Source organism: Nannobrachium achirus (assembly GCF_963921795.1).
Source record: "Nannobrachium achirus genome assembly, chromosome: 6".
Lineage (NCBI taxonomy): Eukaryota > Metazoa > Chordata > Actinopteri > Myctophiformes > Myctophidae > Nannobrachium > Nannobrachium achirus.
The window spans coordinates 45,742,607-45,759,336 of NC_137815.1; the positions used below are offsets into that span (position 1 = coordinate 45,742,607).

General features: G+C 41.8%; 2 protein-coding genes across 2 annotated transcripts; both read right to left on the minus strand.

Annotated features, from left to right (window-relative positions):
* Nucleotides 1-1,250: 1,250 nt before the first annotated feature.
* On the minus strand, nucleotides 1,251-8,671 carry LOC308286644 (elastase-1-like). Its single transcript, XM_080727735.1, has 8 exons — nucleotides 8,621-8,671; nucleotides 8,241-8,341; nucleotides 6,933-7,033; nucleotides 5,178-5,303; nucleotides 3,817-3,953; nucleotides 3,072-3,214; nucleotides 1,859-2,008; nucleotides 1,251-1,327 (listed from the first exon to the last, which is right to left on the minus strand). Exons 1-8 carry the CDS (start codon nucleotides 8,658-8,660, stop codon nucleotides 1,316-1,318), a joined length of 810 nt encoding a protein of 269 aa, XP_080583861.1. The 5' UTR covers nucleotides 8,661-8,671; the 3' UTR covers nucleotides 1,251-1,315.
* Nucleotides 8,672-10,395: 1,724 nt separating this feature from the next.
* On the minus strand, nucleotides 10,396-16,440 carry LOC308286646 (elastase-1-like). Its single transcript, XM_080727737.1, has 8 exons — nucleotides 16,384-16,440; nucleotides 15,996-16,096; nucleotides 14,958-15,058; nucleotides 13,243-13,368; nucleotides 12,724-12,860; nucleotides 11,986-12,128; nucleotides 11,232-11,381; nucleotides 10,396-10,580 (listed from the first exon to the last, which is right to left on the minus strand). The coding sequence occupies exons 1-8, from the start codon at nucleotides 16,421-16,423 to the stop codon at nucleotides 10,569-10,571; spliced, it is 810 nt and encodes a 269-aa protein (XP_080583863.1). The 5' UTR covers nucleotides 16,424-16,440; the 3' UTR covers nucleotides 10,396-10,568.
* Between the last annotated feature and the right edge of the window lie 290 nt (nucleotides 16,441-16,730).

Sequence of the window (16,730 nt, forward strand, 5' to 3'; positions counted from 1 at the left end):
AAAAGCGGAGCAATCCTGCAAACTTTGGAAGCTAATATTAGCCAATCAGGATGGAATATGAAATATCAGACTGATCGGACTTGATCACATGACTATAGAGATACTGTGTACCGATTTGCGTGATTTTTGCATAAAATCTCAAGGAGTAATATCCAAAAATGTGTTTTACATATGTCGGCCCAAAGGTGGCGCTATAAAAGGCTGATGTGAAAAATGCAGGGCAAAGGTTTATCCTTAGCCTCTAGGGAGTGCGCTTACAAAGTTTGAAACTGATCGGTGGAGTTATAGGTAAAACCACGAATCGGCCTGTTATAGCGCCACCTTGATGCTGATTTAAAAAAAATAAGTGGCATTTCTTCCTCGTCCTAGTGGGAACGTGTGTGCGCGATTTCATGATAATTGCACTTTGCGTTTGTGATTTGAGGCATTTTGTTCAAAACGGCTCAATCCTACAAACTTTGGAAGCCAATCTTAGCCAATCAGGATGGAATATGCAAAATCGGACAGATCTGTGTCGATCACATGACGGTCGAGATACTGCCTACCAAATTTGTAGGATTTTTGGACAAAATCTGTAAGAGTAGTGCACAGAAATGTGTTTTGCGAACATCGGCCACTAGGTGGCGCTAGAAAAGGCCCATTTGAAAAATTTAGGGCAGAGGTTCTAGATTGGCATCCAGGGAATGTGTGTGCTCACTTTGGCAGCGACCGTGCCAACGGCGACTGAGATTAGGTGCTCACAAACTGTGAGGACGCACGGACGGACGGACGGACGGACGCACGCACGGACGGACGGAGGGGAAAACATACTCTCCCCCATGCCTTCGGCTGGTGGAGACAATAATTTAATAAGCCTTAACTTAGAGTCTAGGTTTAAGTGACCCTCTGTGCGCTCCGATAGAGAAACTGTTTGCCTTCTGAAAATAACAGCCCTGTCATCTGTGTCCTTCCCTAACTGTTAAGAGGATTACATCCTCTGATGTCACATAAATCATTAAAAGGCTAGAATGCTGAATAAAACAAACTATTCAGAATTAAAGAAAGTAATAAATAAGAGATCATTGATTGGCTTTAATCATGTTTATTGCTGCACAGAGCGATCAGACTATATAAGGCAAAAAACACACCCAGTGTGAAGTGAGCGGTGCCTTTTATGTGTTTATTTCATTAAGCATCCCGCGAAGCTTGGCCAATGAGCCAAGTGTGGGACATACATACATACGTACATACTGTACATACACACAGACAAAGCCAGATGTAGGAGCGGTTAGCACCACTCAAAGATGGAGGGAGATATGCAGCGTTAATTCTTCTCTCATCCCATGACCTGTAAACAAAGAGAAAGGCCATGTATGTAATCCAGAATACCTTAAATGTATGCTTTTTTCAAGAAAATGGTGATACCATGACAGATTCTATTCTATTTAAAGGCCCGCTGACACGCCCCGACATTACAATAGTATGATACAGTAGGTCACGTGGTCTCTCTGAAAACGGTCTGAATTAGTCTGACACTCATGTCACAGTGTAATCTGCCCCTCGCCCCCCAACAACAGCTGACCAGTACAGTAAGTAGTCTAAGTACAGTCAATTAATTTGATTGGCTTATAATTGTGCATTCTCACAATGACATCATGAACATATTAACTAATATTTTCAGATTACTTTTTAAAATGACAGTACCCCTTTAGATGACAGTCCTACTTTAAGTCTTGCACTGAGTGGCACTGAAAATTTTAGTCTGCAGACCATCATGTAGGCTTGAGAACATACATGATATTGCTTCCACACTGAAGCCGGGAGTTCATAAAATGTTCCTTACGAGATCACTTTATTAGTTATGGACCTATATACTGACCATGTTCATCCATTCAATGTAGGCAGAGACACGTGTGAAGACAGTGGGCTTCTGGGGAGCATTGCAGCCCATGCTGGACACAAAGCTGGCAATACCATGGACAACCCATTTACCATCCACCTGGCAGTTCAGAGGGCCACCAGAGTCACCCTATGCAAACAGAAAGAGAATGTATGTTGACACAAGGGTCTAATTATTAATAAAGTGAAGTGTGCAAGATTTGAAACCATCTATTATTCTCTACCTTTTTCTGCATTGTTAACTCTGAATGTAAATATTGACATGAATTAAGTCATAATTTGAAGTTGCAATCCCTAACCGGGATTCAAAACACTGGCTGACATTTACTGTACACTGCTGAGCTAAGAACGACCGCTTGAGCGTGGGAGATATTGCAGATTTGAGCTTCAGGCAATACCGCTTTTCAACTAATGGTGTTCCTACCCGACCACTGAATATAAATGTCTCAATAAAAGAGCAGATAGAGCAACTACAACTACAATATATATATATAAAAACATTTTAAAAATACATTTTAATTAAGAAGTAGTGAAAAATAGCAGATCGACAAGCATCACAACATAGTCATAGATCTGCTATTTTCACTAGCATGTGTCCCGGAGAGACATACTGTACATTTTCTCTGTCTCTCAAGCTGATGCTGATACAGTATGGCATAGATATGACGTATGACTCAACATTTGGGCTTTCAACTCATTGACTTCCATTCCGAAAAATATAAAGAATAAAGTAGCCTTAGTGTAACATTTTGTTCAATTAAAAACATAATTTGGGGGGGTGTGGGGGGGGGGGGGGGTAAAATACATCATCTTTTGTAAGTTTTTGTGGATTTATATATCCACAAGTTTCCACAGGAGTTTACTGGAGACTATCAGGACCAAACTTCCGGGTTTAACAGCAGACATACAAGCTCACGTCGCGTCGCAGATGCAACCCGTTGTGAGCTTGTAAATCGGCGCCGGAAGCTCGGTACAGACGTCTGCGCAATGCACTATGGGGCGTTGGAAACTCGTGGATACAAGTTGTAAAAATAATAAAGAAACCTTGAACAAAAAAAAAATACATAATTTGAACAAATATTAGTTCTGTGGCCCAAATGGCACTAATCTCTCTCGCCTCCTGGGGAGCCATGCCGTAAAAAGCCTGAGCGTTTCAGTTCTTGTTTGTCTCATGAACTGTACATAACACTCACATTGCAGCCAGCCTCAGCACCGCCTCCACCACAGATCATGCTGTCCTTCACAGTGCTGCCCCACCAGCCAGGGCTGGTGCAGGTCGTGTGGTCAATCAGAGGGAGGTAGGCCTCCTTCAGCTGGGCAGAGATGGGGCCGCCAGCTGGGAATAATTATGACAGAGAAAAGAGACATGCGAAATCCCTTGAGTACAATAGGAAGGAGAAATGTACAAGAATACAGTAGTAAAGCCTGATATTTCGTCGTGCGGTGGAGTCCCACACCAAAAATAGCCAATTTACAAGCTCAAAGCATGCCACGATGTGTTGCTTTGTGTCGCATTGTGTGCAGTAGATTGTCTATTTTGGCAGATGGAAGAACTGTTACTGCAGTACTACAGACACACCAAAATAGATTATTCATCTTACTCCACTTTGAACCAACCATTTTGCTCTCCTGTCTGAACTAAAATAGATGTTCTGTCTTCTTTTAAATTGTGAGAATACAACTCTAGCATGTCTACTTCTATACACTGGCCATCACGACACAGAGATTGCATTTCCCCACCCCTAAGCTTATTACACATGGTGCCTCTGTTTTTCATGTACTTCATGCTAGGGGTTGTTGTCAGTCATGCACTGTGCCCTGAGGAAGGGGCTTGCTTTCAAAACCCACAACCACAGGCAAGTAAATGATTGACGGGAACAAGTTACAGTCCCAAAGCCTCTTATTTCTACTGTGTTTCTTATATTATATCCAACTCACTGGCAGTGCGTCCCCATCCGGTGATGAAGCAGTTGTTCAAGTGGGGCAGAATCGCGCCGGTAGGAGGCAGGGAGCCCAGCTGGACCCAGCTGTTCAGGGTAGCTGGAGAGGAGAGGTACAGCATGGCGATGTCCCATCTAAACAGAGGTTAAGCACATGCATTGGCTGAGTGCCAAACAGCAGCCCATGAAGCTGGCTTCCACAGTTGGACTACCGGTAGTTACTTTGACAGTAAAAAAAAAATCAACCCTAACTTTTCTTTAGCTGTTTCTTGTCTATAAGTTTGAAAAATAACAATAACATAAACCAGTAAGGCTCCCTAATCAGGAGATAAGCGACCGTAGGTCACTTATCTCCACAAATAGGGCAAAAATGTGTTTTGCCAAAATCTTCCTGATCCATGTTGATGACATGAGTGTAGACATACTGTGTAGTGATTTTCGTGATTTTAGGGCAAAATCTGTAGGAGCAGTGTCCAAAAATGTGTTTTTAAAAATCGGCCTGGAGGTGGCGCTATATGGGACAGATTTATGTTGATGGGATGAGTGTAGACATACTGTGTACCGATTTGCGTGATTTTAGGGCGAAAATTGTAGGAGCAGTGTCCAAAAATGTGTTTTGCAAGAATCGGCCTCATGGTGGCGCTAGAAGAGGGCCATGTGAGAAATGAGGGGTGGGGTCTCTGCGCCGGCAAGGCGGACGAATAGGTACCGGCCCCGGCTGTCCCGGTCGCTCCTAGCCGGAGTTACGGCATTTTCTGTGAGCTGCAGTGTAGGGGGTCCTCCACTGGGGGCGCCACCACTTTTGCATCCGTTCTGGAGCACCAGGAGTCGGTGGTCCCCGGGAATTCCCCGTGAGCAGGCCCGTTGGGGTGGTCATTTGGTCATGTTTGTGCATTTGGTCATTTTTTACATCTGGGGGTCCCCCAGGGACCTGGGGGTCCCTGGAGCTCCGGGGGTCCTTGGAGGTTGTAGTTTGGCAGCCAAGGAACGTGTGTGCAAAATTTGGCATGGATCGGGGCAACGGTTGCGGAGATATAAGCAGGGAAAAAGTGTGACGTGTGAGGTGTGACAGACAGACTGACTCACTCACAGTTTGTGCAAGGTTTGATAGTAAATGCGACCTACGGTCGCAATAATGCAACCGAGAGACCTTGACACACCACCGGCACTACCGTGTGTCAGAGAAAACATTTACTTTGAACATGTTCTTATATATACAGTATCTTCAAAGACACTGAGATCACCTTGAGATTATTACAGTAAACTTTCCCACAAACGAAAATGGTAGCATAGAAAATCAACCAGGCAATGTAACCACAATGATCTTGAAATCTTTGATAAATGATAGGATTTGCCCACCCTCCAGCCACATTGTTGGAGTTCCACCTGGGATGGACATAGACACGACTGACACTCTTGACCTGCTCCCTGCCATTGTGACCATTCAGGTCGTGCTCACCGATTACCACGCGCCAGGTCCTGGAGCTGTGTTGTTGCAAAAGAAAGACAGATATTGTTAACATCAACTATGATAACCATGTATATAGCACTCAGTTCTCCATGTAAACGTTGTCTCTTCTCATCCATACCATCCTAGTTTGTAGTTCAAGTCCTCTAGTTTGTGTAATGTTGTATGCTAGATGTACAGTAGTTGACCTGTTCACCTACATTTTACACTGTCTGTCTGTCAACTTAATTTTCAGTTTCAGTTTTTCCAAGGGATCCCATGTGTCATTCACAAATCATAAGATTCACTTTGCATATCTAGTGCACTTAGGTTTTGTAGGGCTGTACAGTATAAAGTAATGCGTTTAAATACTTTAAAATGCCTTTCAAAAGCAAGACATTTCTACAGTATTTGGCGTAATCACAGGGTTCAAATGCAATACTTCCGTCAGTGACAGTCTGACAGAGGTATGACATGAAATGTTTAGAATGGCATTTCAGTGCTATATTAAGTGGTTATAATAATGAGGCACATCAAACCTGGGAACAATAAGACGACAGACTGAGATGATATCGTGTCTTGATGCCTGGTATAATTTGAACACCATGCTGTCACAGTGAAATTAGATTTTCATTGCTTTGTCAGCAAGAAGTCATAACATGACAGTCTCTACATTTTGTTGTCATCTAACCCAGCGGCTTGTGCCTCGTAATGATTAGTGATCACTCCCCAAACATTCTGACAGTTCTGTATCGCAGTGAGCTCACCCCTCACTGCAGGGTTTATTTATTTTTTATTGTTTTTCACTGAGTGGATTATAGATTTTTTTTATTTATTACAAACCACCAGTCTGTGTAAAGTACATTGAATTGCCTTGTTGTTGAAATTACCTTGTTTCTTTATTTTGGTAAACATTTGAAAATAGACTAATTTTGAGCTAATGTAGCTTATTAATTAAACATTTCTTGTTTAACCCCAGCGCGCCTATTCCGGTATATCATGTAGGTGAAGATTCAGGGAAAATTGTAGATTGGCTATATTTTCGGGGGGAAGACATTTGGTCTAGAGGGGGAAACATTAGGTGGCCAAGGATGTGGCCAGGAATCTATCTTTGGCCACCTAATTTCTTAGGGTTTGGTTGATATATAGCAGTAAGATGCCTTAGGGCGACAAGGGACCTAAAGGGCGAGGTCATGCCATGTCTTTGCCATCTGGCCAGTGATGTATATCGGACCAGTTACCCATACGGAGACCCCTGGTGCCCATATATGGAGATCCATGTACTGTATATGGAAATATGCTGTGAGACCCCGAACATGCTTACTCAGTTATTCGTTATGTGAAAGTCCTATGACGTCTATTTGACATCATACATACAATCCCTATTATGCCCATACGGAGATCCCTGTCTGTAGAACAAGCCACACAGATATGGGCTGTCTTGGTATGTGGCCGATGTGGCCGATATGAAGTCCTGTTAGATATGGGCTTATATTGATGACATCAGGGATCTCCATACCGGTATATGGGCATAGAAGGGATTCTGTTAGTGTGGTTCCCCTGACATCACAGTGATGTCAGAGCATCAAACTGAGCGTACACGGACAGAGACAAGATGCTGTTTCTCATACTAAACAGCGACCTTCGGTGGTAAATAACTCTGTTACCTGTCCACACAGTGAGCAGCAGTCATCACCCATGCTGTCCTGACCAGGGTTCCTCCACAGGTGTGGCGGTAACCACTGCTAGACTTCCACTGAAGAGAGATCTGAGAGAAACCAAAAATACTGTTTGTTTGATTGATTGATTGATCGAATACTTTATTAAGAGTTTGCAAGAAGTACGGAGGTACGATTATAGCCTAGCCAGCTAGACATCCCCACACATGTTAAAACAAGGAGGGGCTCTATACTGCAGTTAGTTAGCTGCATTAGTAAATAGGCTGGCCCCAGGCTAGTACGATCATACAATGATGCCAAAAGGATAACATCATTTCCAGTGGTGTAAAGTAACTAAGTACATTTACTTAAAGGTATATTCAGTGATTGTATTTCATTCAAATAAATATATAATTGGTACATTTTCCATTCATTCTCCTCATTAGAATGTGTGCTGCCCATATAAGGACTTCCACCATAGCCCGTGTTGCGAGCATAGTCCGCGACCAATCAGGGTAGAGAATGGCCATAGTTATGTTATGATGTTTAGTTATGATGGTCAAAATAAAAGTTTTGAGAACCACAGTCGCTCTGAATTAAGAACGTCTGCTAAATGCCTAGATTGTAAACTACTGAACTCATAAAATGCTACAGTCTCATAGTAAATCAGTATTACATATCCTGAAGCTGGAGACGTAGGCCAACCGATATTCAGTGATTGGGTCTAATGATCAAAACGAGAACATTATAATGGTGTAAACTGAGTATAATGGTGGGACTGAGTTACTAAGTTCATTATTTTATACTTTAGCTATTGAAAAATAACAGATCTACAAGCTCACAGTTCGGCACCGAGTGCCGCGCTGCGAGCTTGTAGATCTGCTATTTTTGAAAAGTCGTGGAAATGAGTGCAAATCTTTGAATATATGTATTTTTTTAACATTTGTAACTCAAATTTTGCTACTGGGGGGTCCCTGGAACTAAATATTTTGAGTTGTGGGTCCGTGGCCAAATTCATATCATTTTGGGGGTCCTTCACATGAAAATGTTTCAGCACCACTGACATAGAAACATAGGTTTTTCAAAAAACCTTAGAAGGATTTAGAAGACATTATAGAATCGGGTAAAAATATTCAAAGACTTTAAATTATCACAATTTTAAAATATAGCAGATATACAAGCTCATAGCAGATATACAAGCTTTTGGGGGCATGTTCTTAAAATAAATAAATAGGTATGGGTCCATTTGGTTCCATTTAACTCTCTTGGGGTTAAATACGCACTGAGCACATTGCTGTGTATGTTGCTAAATGTTACCTGCCAGGGCCAAGAGTTGGGTTCGGCCACCTCTCCTCCCACAACCCTCTCCTCAACACTGTCCTCCAGATACCTGGGCTGTGGCTCCAGCTCAGCCAGCACTGCATGAGGAGGCACATGGGGGACAAACAGAAAACAATGTAAACTAATTGGACATAGTTTCACAGTGGTGCCAAAAATTACATTATTTAAATGCTTTTCTAAGTGTTTGTTAGTGAGTGAATGTGTGTCTGTGTGAGTGGAAAACGTGACAAAGAGAAAGGAGAATGAAATGTGTGAGCGAGAGACAAGTAAAACCCATAATAATTGTGTGCATGCACGTACGTGCGTGTGTACAGTAGGCCTATGTGTGTGTTGTGCAAGTGCATGCATTTATTTACCCATGGCTGCGAAAGTGGTCAACACCAAAAACCTGAGCATGTCTGCAGTGTTCCAAAACGTTTTCTGCAAAGAAATGGGACTATACTCCCCTTATTTTATAGCTGAAGTTGACCTTCAGTTGATCCGGAATGTGTGGTTAGCCTTCCCCTGTGCCAGCAGCCAGGTATGCACCTGTGGTTTCTCTCACACAGACACAGACACACACGTTATCGTCACACCCCCTGGTGTGGCCAATAGCAAACGGATCGTAGGCTACTCTTTGTGGAATGGCACAGCTACATATAGGCCAGGGGTCTTCAACGTTTTCAGGCCAAGGACCCCTTAGTTGAGAAATAGATGAAGCAGGGACCCCCACAAGTTACCTTTTCATCGATTCCATATAGTTTCATTGTTTGACAGCACAATTATCAGCTAGTGTATGTTGGATTCATGGCAATTTGTGTTTTCAGATATTTAACCACTTGAACTGTCAATACTTAATAAACTTGACCTTTCGCTCTGTACTTAGTCTGCTCATTTACCCCTATACAAAGCTCTTTGCCAAAAAAAAGAAGATCTACAAGAAGATCGCAGCGCGAAGTGTTGTGAGCTTGTAGATCTTCTATTTTTGGCTAAATTTCTCAGAATATGGACACTATAGTGTTCAAGTGGTTAATATAAAATATATATGTATGTATCACTCAAAGCGTTGGAGGACCCCCTGTAGTAACTCTGAGGACCCCCTATGGGTCCCGGACCCCCTGTTGAAGACACTTGGTAATAGGCTATCAATGTTTCAAAGGATAGCACATTACTAAGATACCCATGTACCTGACAAAATACTTCCTAAACATCAAGGATGTCCACAATTACAACACCAGAGGCAGCTCCACAGATCACATTCAACCCAAATTTGGCTCTAAAAAAGGTTCAAATTCGTTCTCCTGCTATACCACACTAACATGTGAAACACCCTAACGAAATCCTTAAAGGAGTGTAAATCCCTAACTTCCTTTAAAATCGGTCTGAAAAGTCATTTACGACTGCTATTCGAAACTTGTAATAGACTTCCCCTTTCCACATTGTAAATATATATATATATATATATATATATATATATATATATATATATATATATATATATTTCTGTTTTACGGTAGTTTTTTTTTTCTTTTTTTGATATTGATGATATCCTCTGCATAGTATTGTGTTCTATCCGTCTGTCATTCAAACCTACATGACAATGTGTAATGTGTAACACGATCTCTACACGACAACATTTGTCAAAGTATCTGAACATTTGACGAAAATAGATCTACAAGCTCACAACGTGACCTTGTGTTGTGATTTGACAGTATACAGTATATTCAGTGTAATGATTTTTTGCAGATGTGTCTTACTTATTCATATGAGAAAGGGGCTATAGGCTACATGTATACAGTATACACACAGAGCTCCCTCTGAATAATTTCATCAACTAATAATTTAATAAGCCTTAACTTAGAGTCTAGGTTTAAGTGACCCTCTGTGCGCTCCGATAGAGAAACTGTTTGCCTTCTGAAAATAAAAGACTGTTTGCACAGCCCTGTCATCTGTGTCCTTCCCTAACTGTTAAGAGGATTACATCCTCTGATGTCACATAAATCATTAAAAGGCTAGAATGCTGCATAAAACAAACTATTCAGAATTAAAGAAAGTAATAAATAAGAGATCATTGATTGGCGTTAATCATGTTTATTGCTGCACAGAGCGATCAGACTATATAAGGCAAAAAACACACCCAGTGTGAAGTGAGCGGTGCCTTTTATGTGTTTATTTCATTAAGCATCCTGCGAAGCTTGGCCAATGAGTCAAGTGTGGGACATACATACATACGTACATACTGTACATACACACAGACAAAGCCAGATGTAGGAGCGGTTAGCACCGCTCAAAGATGGAGGGAGATATGCAGAGTTAATTCTTCTCTCATCCCATGACCTGTAAACAAAGAGAAAGGCCATATGTATTTAATCCAGAATACCTTAAATGTATGCTTTTTTCAAGAAAATGGTGATACCATGACAGATTTCTATTAACAGTTTGCCAGGCTGAAAAAAAGACGGTAAAAGACGGCGCGGCTGAGACACCCTTGCTCAGATGTCCGGTATATTCCGGTTTTAATATTAAGGGGCTCCCCGTGGCTTGGAAAGGGTTAAAAGGCCTGCTGACACGCCCCGACATTATAATACTATGATACAGTAGGTCACGTGGTCTCTCTGAAAACGGTCTGAATTAGTCTGAAACTCATGTCACAGTGTAATCTGCCCCTCGCCCCCCAACAACAGCTGACCAGTACAGTAAGTAGTCTAAGTACAGTCAATTAATTTGATTGGCTTATAATTGTGCATTCTCACAATGACATCATAAACATATTAACTAATATTTTAAGATTACTTTTTAAAGTGACAGTACACCTTTAGATGACCTACTTTAGTGTGTCCTACTTTAAGTGTTGCACTGAGTGTCACTGAAAATTTTAGTCTGCAGACCATCATGTAGGCTTACATGATATTGCTTCTATACTGAAGCCGGGAGTTCATAAAATGTTCCTTACGAGATCACTTTATTAGTTATGGACCTAATACTGACCATGTTCATCCATTCAATGTAGGCAGAGACACGTGTGAAGACAGTGGGCTTCTGGAGAGTATTGCAGCCCAGGCTGGACACAAAGCTGGTAATACCATGGACGACCCATTTACCATCCACCTGGCAGTTCAGAGGGCCACCAGAGTCACCCTATGCACACAGAAAGAGAATGTATGTTGACCCAAGGGTCTAATTATTGACAAAGTGACAGCAACACCTGCCAGAGGCAGTTATGTGATTATAAAGTGTGCAAGATTTGAAACTGTCTATTATTGTCAACTAATGGTGTTCCTACCCGACCACTGAATATAAATGTCTCAAGCATATAGAGCTACAACTACAATATATATATAAAAACATTTTAAAAATACATTTTAAGAAGTAGTGAAAAATAGCAGATCGACAAGCATCACAACATAGATCTGCTATTTTCACTAGCATGTGTCCCGGAGAGACATACTGTACATTTTCTGTCTCTCAAGCTAATGCTGATACAGTATGGCGTAGATATGACGTATGACTCAAAATTTGGGCTTTCATCTCATTGACTTCCATTCTGAAAATTAAATTAAAATATAAAGAATAAAGTAGCCTATATAAATGAGTGTAACATTTCGTTCAATTAAAAACATAATTTGAACAAATATTAGTTCTGTGGCCCAAAATTGGCACTAATCTCTCTCACCCCCTGGGGAGCCATGCCAGTTTTTTGTTTCAGTTCTTGTTTTTCTCATGTACTGTACATAACACTCACATGGCAGCCAGACTCAGCACCGCCTCCACCACAGATCATGCTGTCCTTCACAGAGCTGCCCCACCAGCCAGGGCTGGTGCAGGTCTTGTGGTCAATCAGAGGGAGGTAGGCCTCCTTCAGCTGGGTAGCGAGGGAGCCGCCAGCTGGGAATATGACAGAGAAAAGAGACATGCAAAATCCCTTGAGTACAACAGTAAGGAGAAATGTACAAGAATACAGAAGTAAAGCCTGATATTTAGTTGTGCGGTGGAGTCCCACACCAAAAATAGCCAATTTACAAGCTCAAAGCGTGCCACGATGTGTTGCTTTGTGTCGCATTGTGTGCAGTAGATTGTCTATTTTGGCAGATGGAAGAACTATTACTGCAGTACTACAGACACACCAAAATATATGATTCATCTTACTCCACTTTGAACCAACCATTTTGCTCTCCTGTTTGAACTAAAATAGATGTTCTGTCTTCTTTTAAATTGTGAGAATACAACTCTAGCATGTCTACTTCTATACACTGGCCATCACAACACAGAGATTGCATTTCCCCACCCCTAAACATATTACACATGGTGCCTCTGTTTTTCATGTACTTCATGCTAGGGGTTGTTGTCAGTCAGCTGTGCCCTGAGGAAGGGGCTTGCTTTCAAAACCCACAACCACAGGCAAGTAAATGATTGACGGGAACAAGTTACAGTCCCAAAGCCTCTTATTTCTACTGTGTTTCTTATATTATATCCAACTCACTGACAGTGTCTCCCCATCCGGTGATGAAGCAGTTGTTCATGTGGGGCAGAATCGCACCAGTAGGAGGCAGGGAGCCCAGCTGGACCCAGCTGTTCAGGGTAGCTGGAGAGGAGAGGTACAGCATGGCGATGTCCCATCTAAACAGAGGTTAAGCACATGCATTGGTTGAGTGCAAAACAGCAGCCCATGAAGCTGGCTTCCACAGTTGGACTAGTTACTTTGACAGTAAAAAAAAATCAACCCTAACTTTCCTTTAGCCGTTTCTTGTCTATAAGTTTGAAAAATAACAATAACATAAATAATGCAACCGAGAGACCTTGACACACCACCGGCATTACCGTGTGTAAGAGAAAAGTTTGAACATGTTCTTATATATACGGTATATTCAAAGACACTGAGATCACCTTGAGATTATTACAGTAAACTTTCCCATAAACGAAAATGGTAGCATAGAAAATCAACCAGGCAATGTAACCACAATGATCTTGACATCTTTGATAAATGATAGGATTTGCCCACCCTCCAGCTACATTGTCGGAGTTCCACCTGGGATGGACATAGACACGACTGACACTCTTGACCTGCTCCCTGCCATTGTGACCATTCAGGTCGTGCTCACCGATTACCACGCGCCAGGTCCTGGAGCTGTGTTGTTGCAAAAGAAAGACAGATATTGTTAACATCAACCATGATAACCAAGTATATAGCACTCAGTTCTCCATGTAAACGTTGTCTCTTCTCATCCATACCATCCTAGTTTGTAGTTCAAGTCCTCTAGTTTGTGTAATGTTGTATGCTAGATGTACAGTAGTTGACCTGTTCACCTACATTTTACACTGTCTGTCTGTCAACTTGAATTTTCAGTTTCAGTTTTTCCAAGGGATCCCATGTGTCATTCACAAATCATAAAATTCACTTTGCATATCTAGTGCACTTAGGTTTTGTAGGGCTGTACAGTATAAAGTAATGCGTTTAAATACTTTAAAATGCCTTTCAAAAGCAAGACATTTCTACAGTATTTGGCGTAATCACAGGGTTCAAATGCAACAGTGACAGTCTGACAGAGGTATGACATGAAATGTTTAGAATGGCATTTCAGTGCTATATTAAGTGGTTATAATAATGAGGCACATCAAACCTGGGAACAATAAGACGACAGACTGAGATGATATAGCCTTGATGCCTGGTATAATTTGAACACCATGCTGTCACAGTGAAATTAGATTTTCATTGCTTTGTCAGCAAGAAGTCATAACATGACAGTCTCTACATTTTGTTGTCATCTAACCCAGCGGCTTGTGCCTCGTAATGATTAGTGATCACTCCCCAAACATTCTGACAGTTCTGTATCGCAGTGAGCTCACCCCTCACTGCAGGGTTGTTTTTTTTATTGTTTTTCACTGAGTGGATTAAAGATTTTTTATTTATTACAAACCACCAGTCTGTGTAAAGTACATTGAATTGCCTTGTTGTTGAAATTACCTTGTTTCTTTATTTTGGTAAACATTTGAGAATAGACTAATATTGAGCTAATAGCTTATTAAACATTTCTTGTTTAACCCCAGCGCCCCTAGTCCGGTATATCATGTAGGTGAAGATTCAGGGAAAATTGTAGATCGGCTATATTTTCGGGGGAAGACATTTGGTCTAGAGGGGGAAACATTAGGTGGCCAAGGATGTGGCCAGGAATCTATCTTTGGCCACCTCATTTCTTAGGGTTTGGTTGATATATAACAGTAAGATGCCTTAGGGCGACAAGGGACCTAAAGGGCGAGGTCGTGCCATGTCTTTGCCATCTGGCCAGTGATGTATATCGGACCAGTTACCCATATGGAGACCCCTGGTGCCCATATATGGAGATCCATGTACTGTATATGGAGATATGCTGTGAGACCCCGAACATGCTTACTCAGTTATTCGTTATGTGAAAGTCCTATGACGTCTATTTGACATCATACATACAATCCCTTTCATGCCCATATATGGAGATCCCTGTCTGTAGAACAAGCCACACAGATATGGGCTGTCTTGGTATGTGGCCGATGTGGCCGATATGAAGTCCTGTTAGATATGGGCTTATATTGATGACTTCAGGGATCTCCATATATGGGCATAGAAGGGATTCTGTTAGTGTGGTTCCCCTGACATCACAGTGATGAGCGTACACAGACAGAGACAAGATGTGCTGTTTCTCATACTAAACAGCGACCTTCGGTGGTAAATAACTCTGTTACCTGTCCACACAGTGAGCAGCAGTCATCACCCATGCTGTCCTGACCAGGGTTCCTCCACAGGTGTGGCGGTAACCACTGCTAGACTTCCACTGAAGAGAGATCTGAGAGAAACCAAAAATACTGTTTGTTTGTTTGTTTGATTGATTGATCGAATACTTTATTAACAGTTTGCTAGAAGTACAGAGGTATGATTATAGCCTAGCCAGCTAGACATCCCCACACATGTTAAAACAAGGAGGGGATCTATAGACGGGTTTCTTGTACAAACATTGAGACTAAATGCACAGGTGACTGTATCATGTAATCAATTCCGTCCAATCCCCAAACCTGTTGTTTTGGGGAGCGCTGGTTTCTTGGCTAATTTTGGTACCGACCTGCGCACGCATCTAGTTTTATCAGTGTAACGTGGACCAGAAACCCGTCCATACTGCAGTTAGTTAGCTGCATTAGTAAATAGGCTGGCCCCAGGATTGAGTTACTAAGTTCATTATTTTATACTTTAGCTATTGAAAAATAACAGATCTACAAGCTCACAGTGCAGCACCGAGTGCCGCGCTGCGAGCTTGTAGATCTGCTATTTTTGAAAAGTCGTGGAAATGTGTGCAAATCTTTGAATATATGTATTTTTTTAACATTTGTAACTCAACTTTTGCTTCTGGGGGGTCCCTGGAACTAAATATTTTGAGTTGTGGGTCTGTGGCCAAATTCATATCATTTTGGGGGTCCTTCACATGAAAATGTTTCAGCACCACTGACATAGAAACATAGGTTTTTCAAAAAACCTTAGAAGGATTTAGAAGACATTTATAGAATCGGGTAAAAAATATTCAAAGACTTTAAATTATCACAATTTTAAAATATAGCAGATATACAAGCTCACAGCGCGGCACTCGGTGCCACGCTGTGAGCTTGTATATAATTTTTAGGGGGGCATGTTCTTAAAATAAATAAATAAGTATGGGTCCATTTGGTTCCATTTAACTCTCTTGGGGTTAAATACGCACTGAGCACATTGCTGTGTATGTTGCTAAATGTTACCTGCCAGGGCCAAGAGTTGGGTTCGGCCACCTCTCCTCCCACAACCCTCTCCTCAACACTGTCCTCCAGATACCTGGGCTGAGGCTCCAGGTCAGCCAGCACTGCATGAGGAGGCACATGGGGGACAAACAGAAAACAATGTAAACTAATTGGACATAGTTTCACAGTAGTGCCAAAAATTACATTATTTAAATGCTTTTCTAAGTGTTTGTTAGTGAGTGAATGTGTGTCTGTGTGCGTGCGTGGAAAAAGTGACAAAGAGAAAGGAGAATGAAATGTGTGAGCGAGAGCCAAGTAAAATCCATAATAATTGTGTGCGCGCACGTACGTGCGTGTGTACAGTAGGCCTATGTGTGTGTTGTGCAAGTGCGTGCGTGCATTTATTTACCCATGGCTGCGAAAGTGGTCAACACCAAAAACCTGAGCATGTCTGCAGTGTTCCAAAACGTTTTCTGCAAAGAAATCAAATGGGACTATACTCCTCTTATTTTATAGCTGAAGTTGACCTTCAGTTGATCCGGAATGTGTGGTTAGCCTTCCCCTGTGCCAGCAGCCAGGTATGCACCTGTGGTTTCTCTCACACAGACACAGACACACACGTTATCGTCACACCCCCTGGTGTGGCCAATAGCAAACGGATCGTAGGCTACTCTTTGTGGAATGGCACAGCTACTGTATAGGTCTTCAATGTTTTAAGGACCCCTTAGTTGAGAAATAGATGAAGCAGGGACCCCC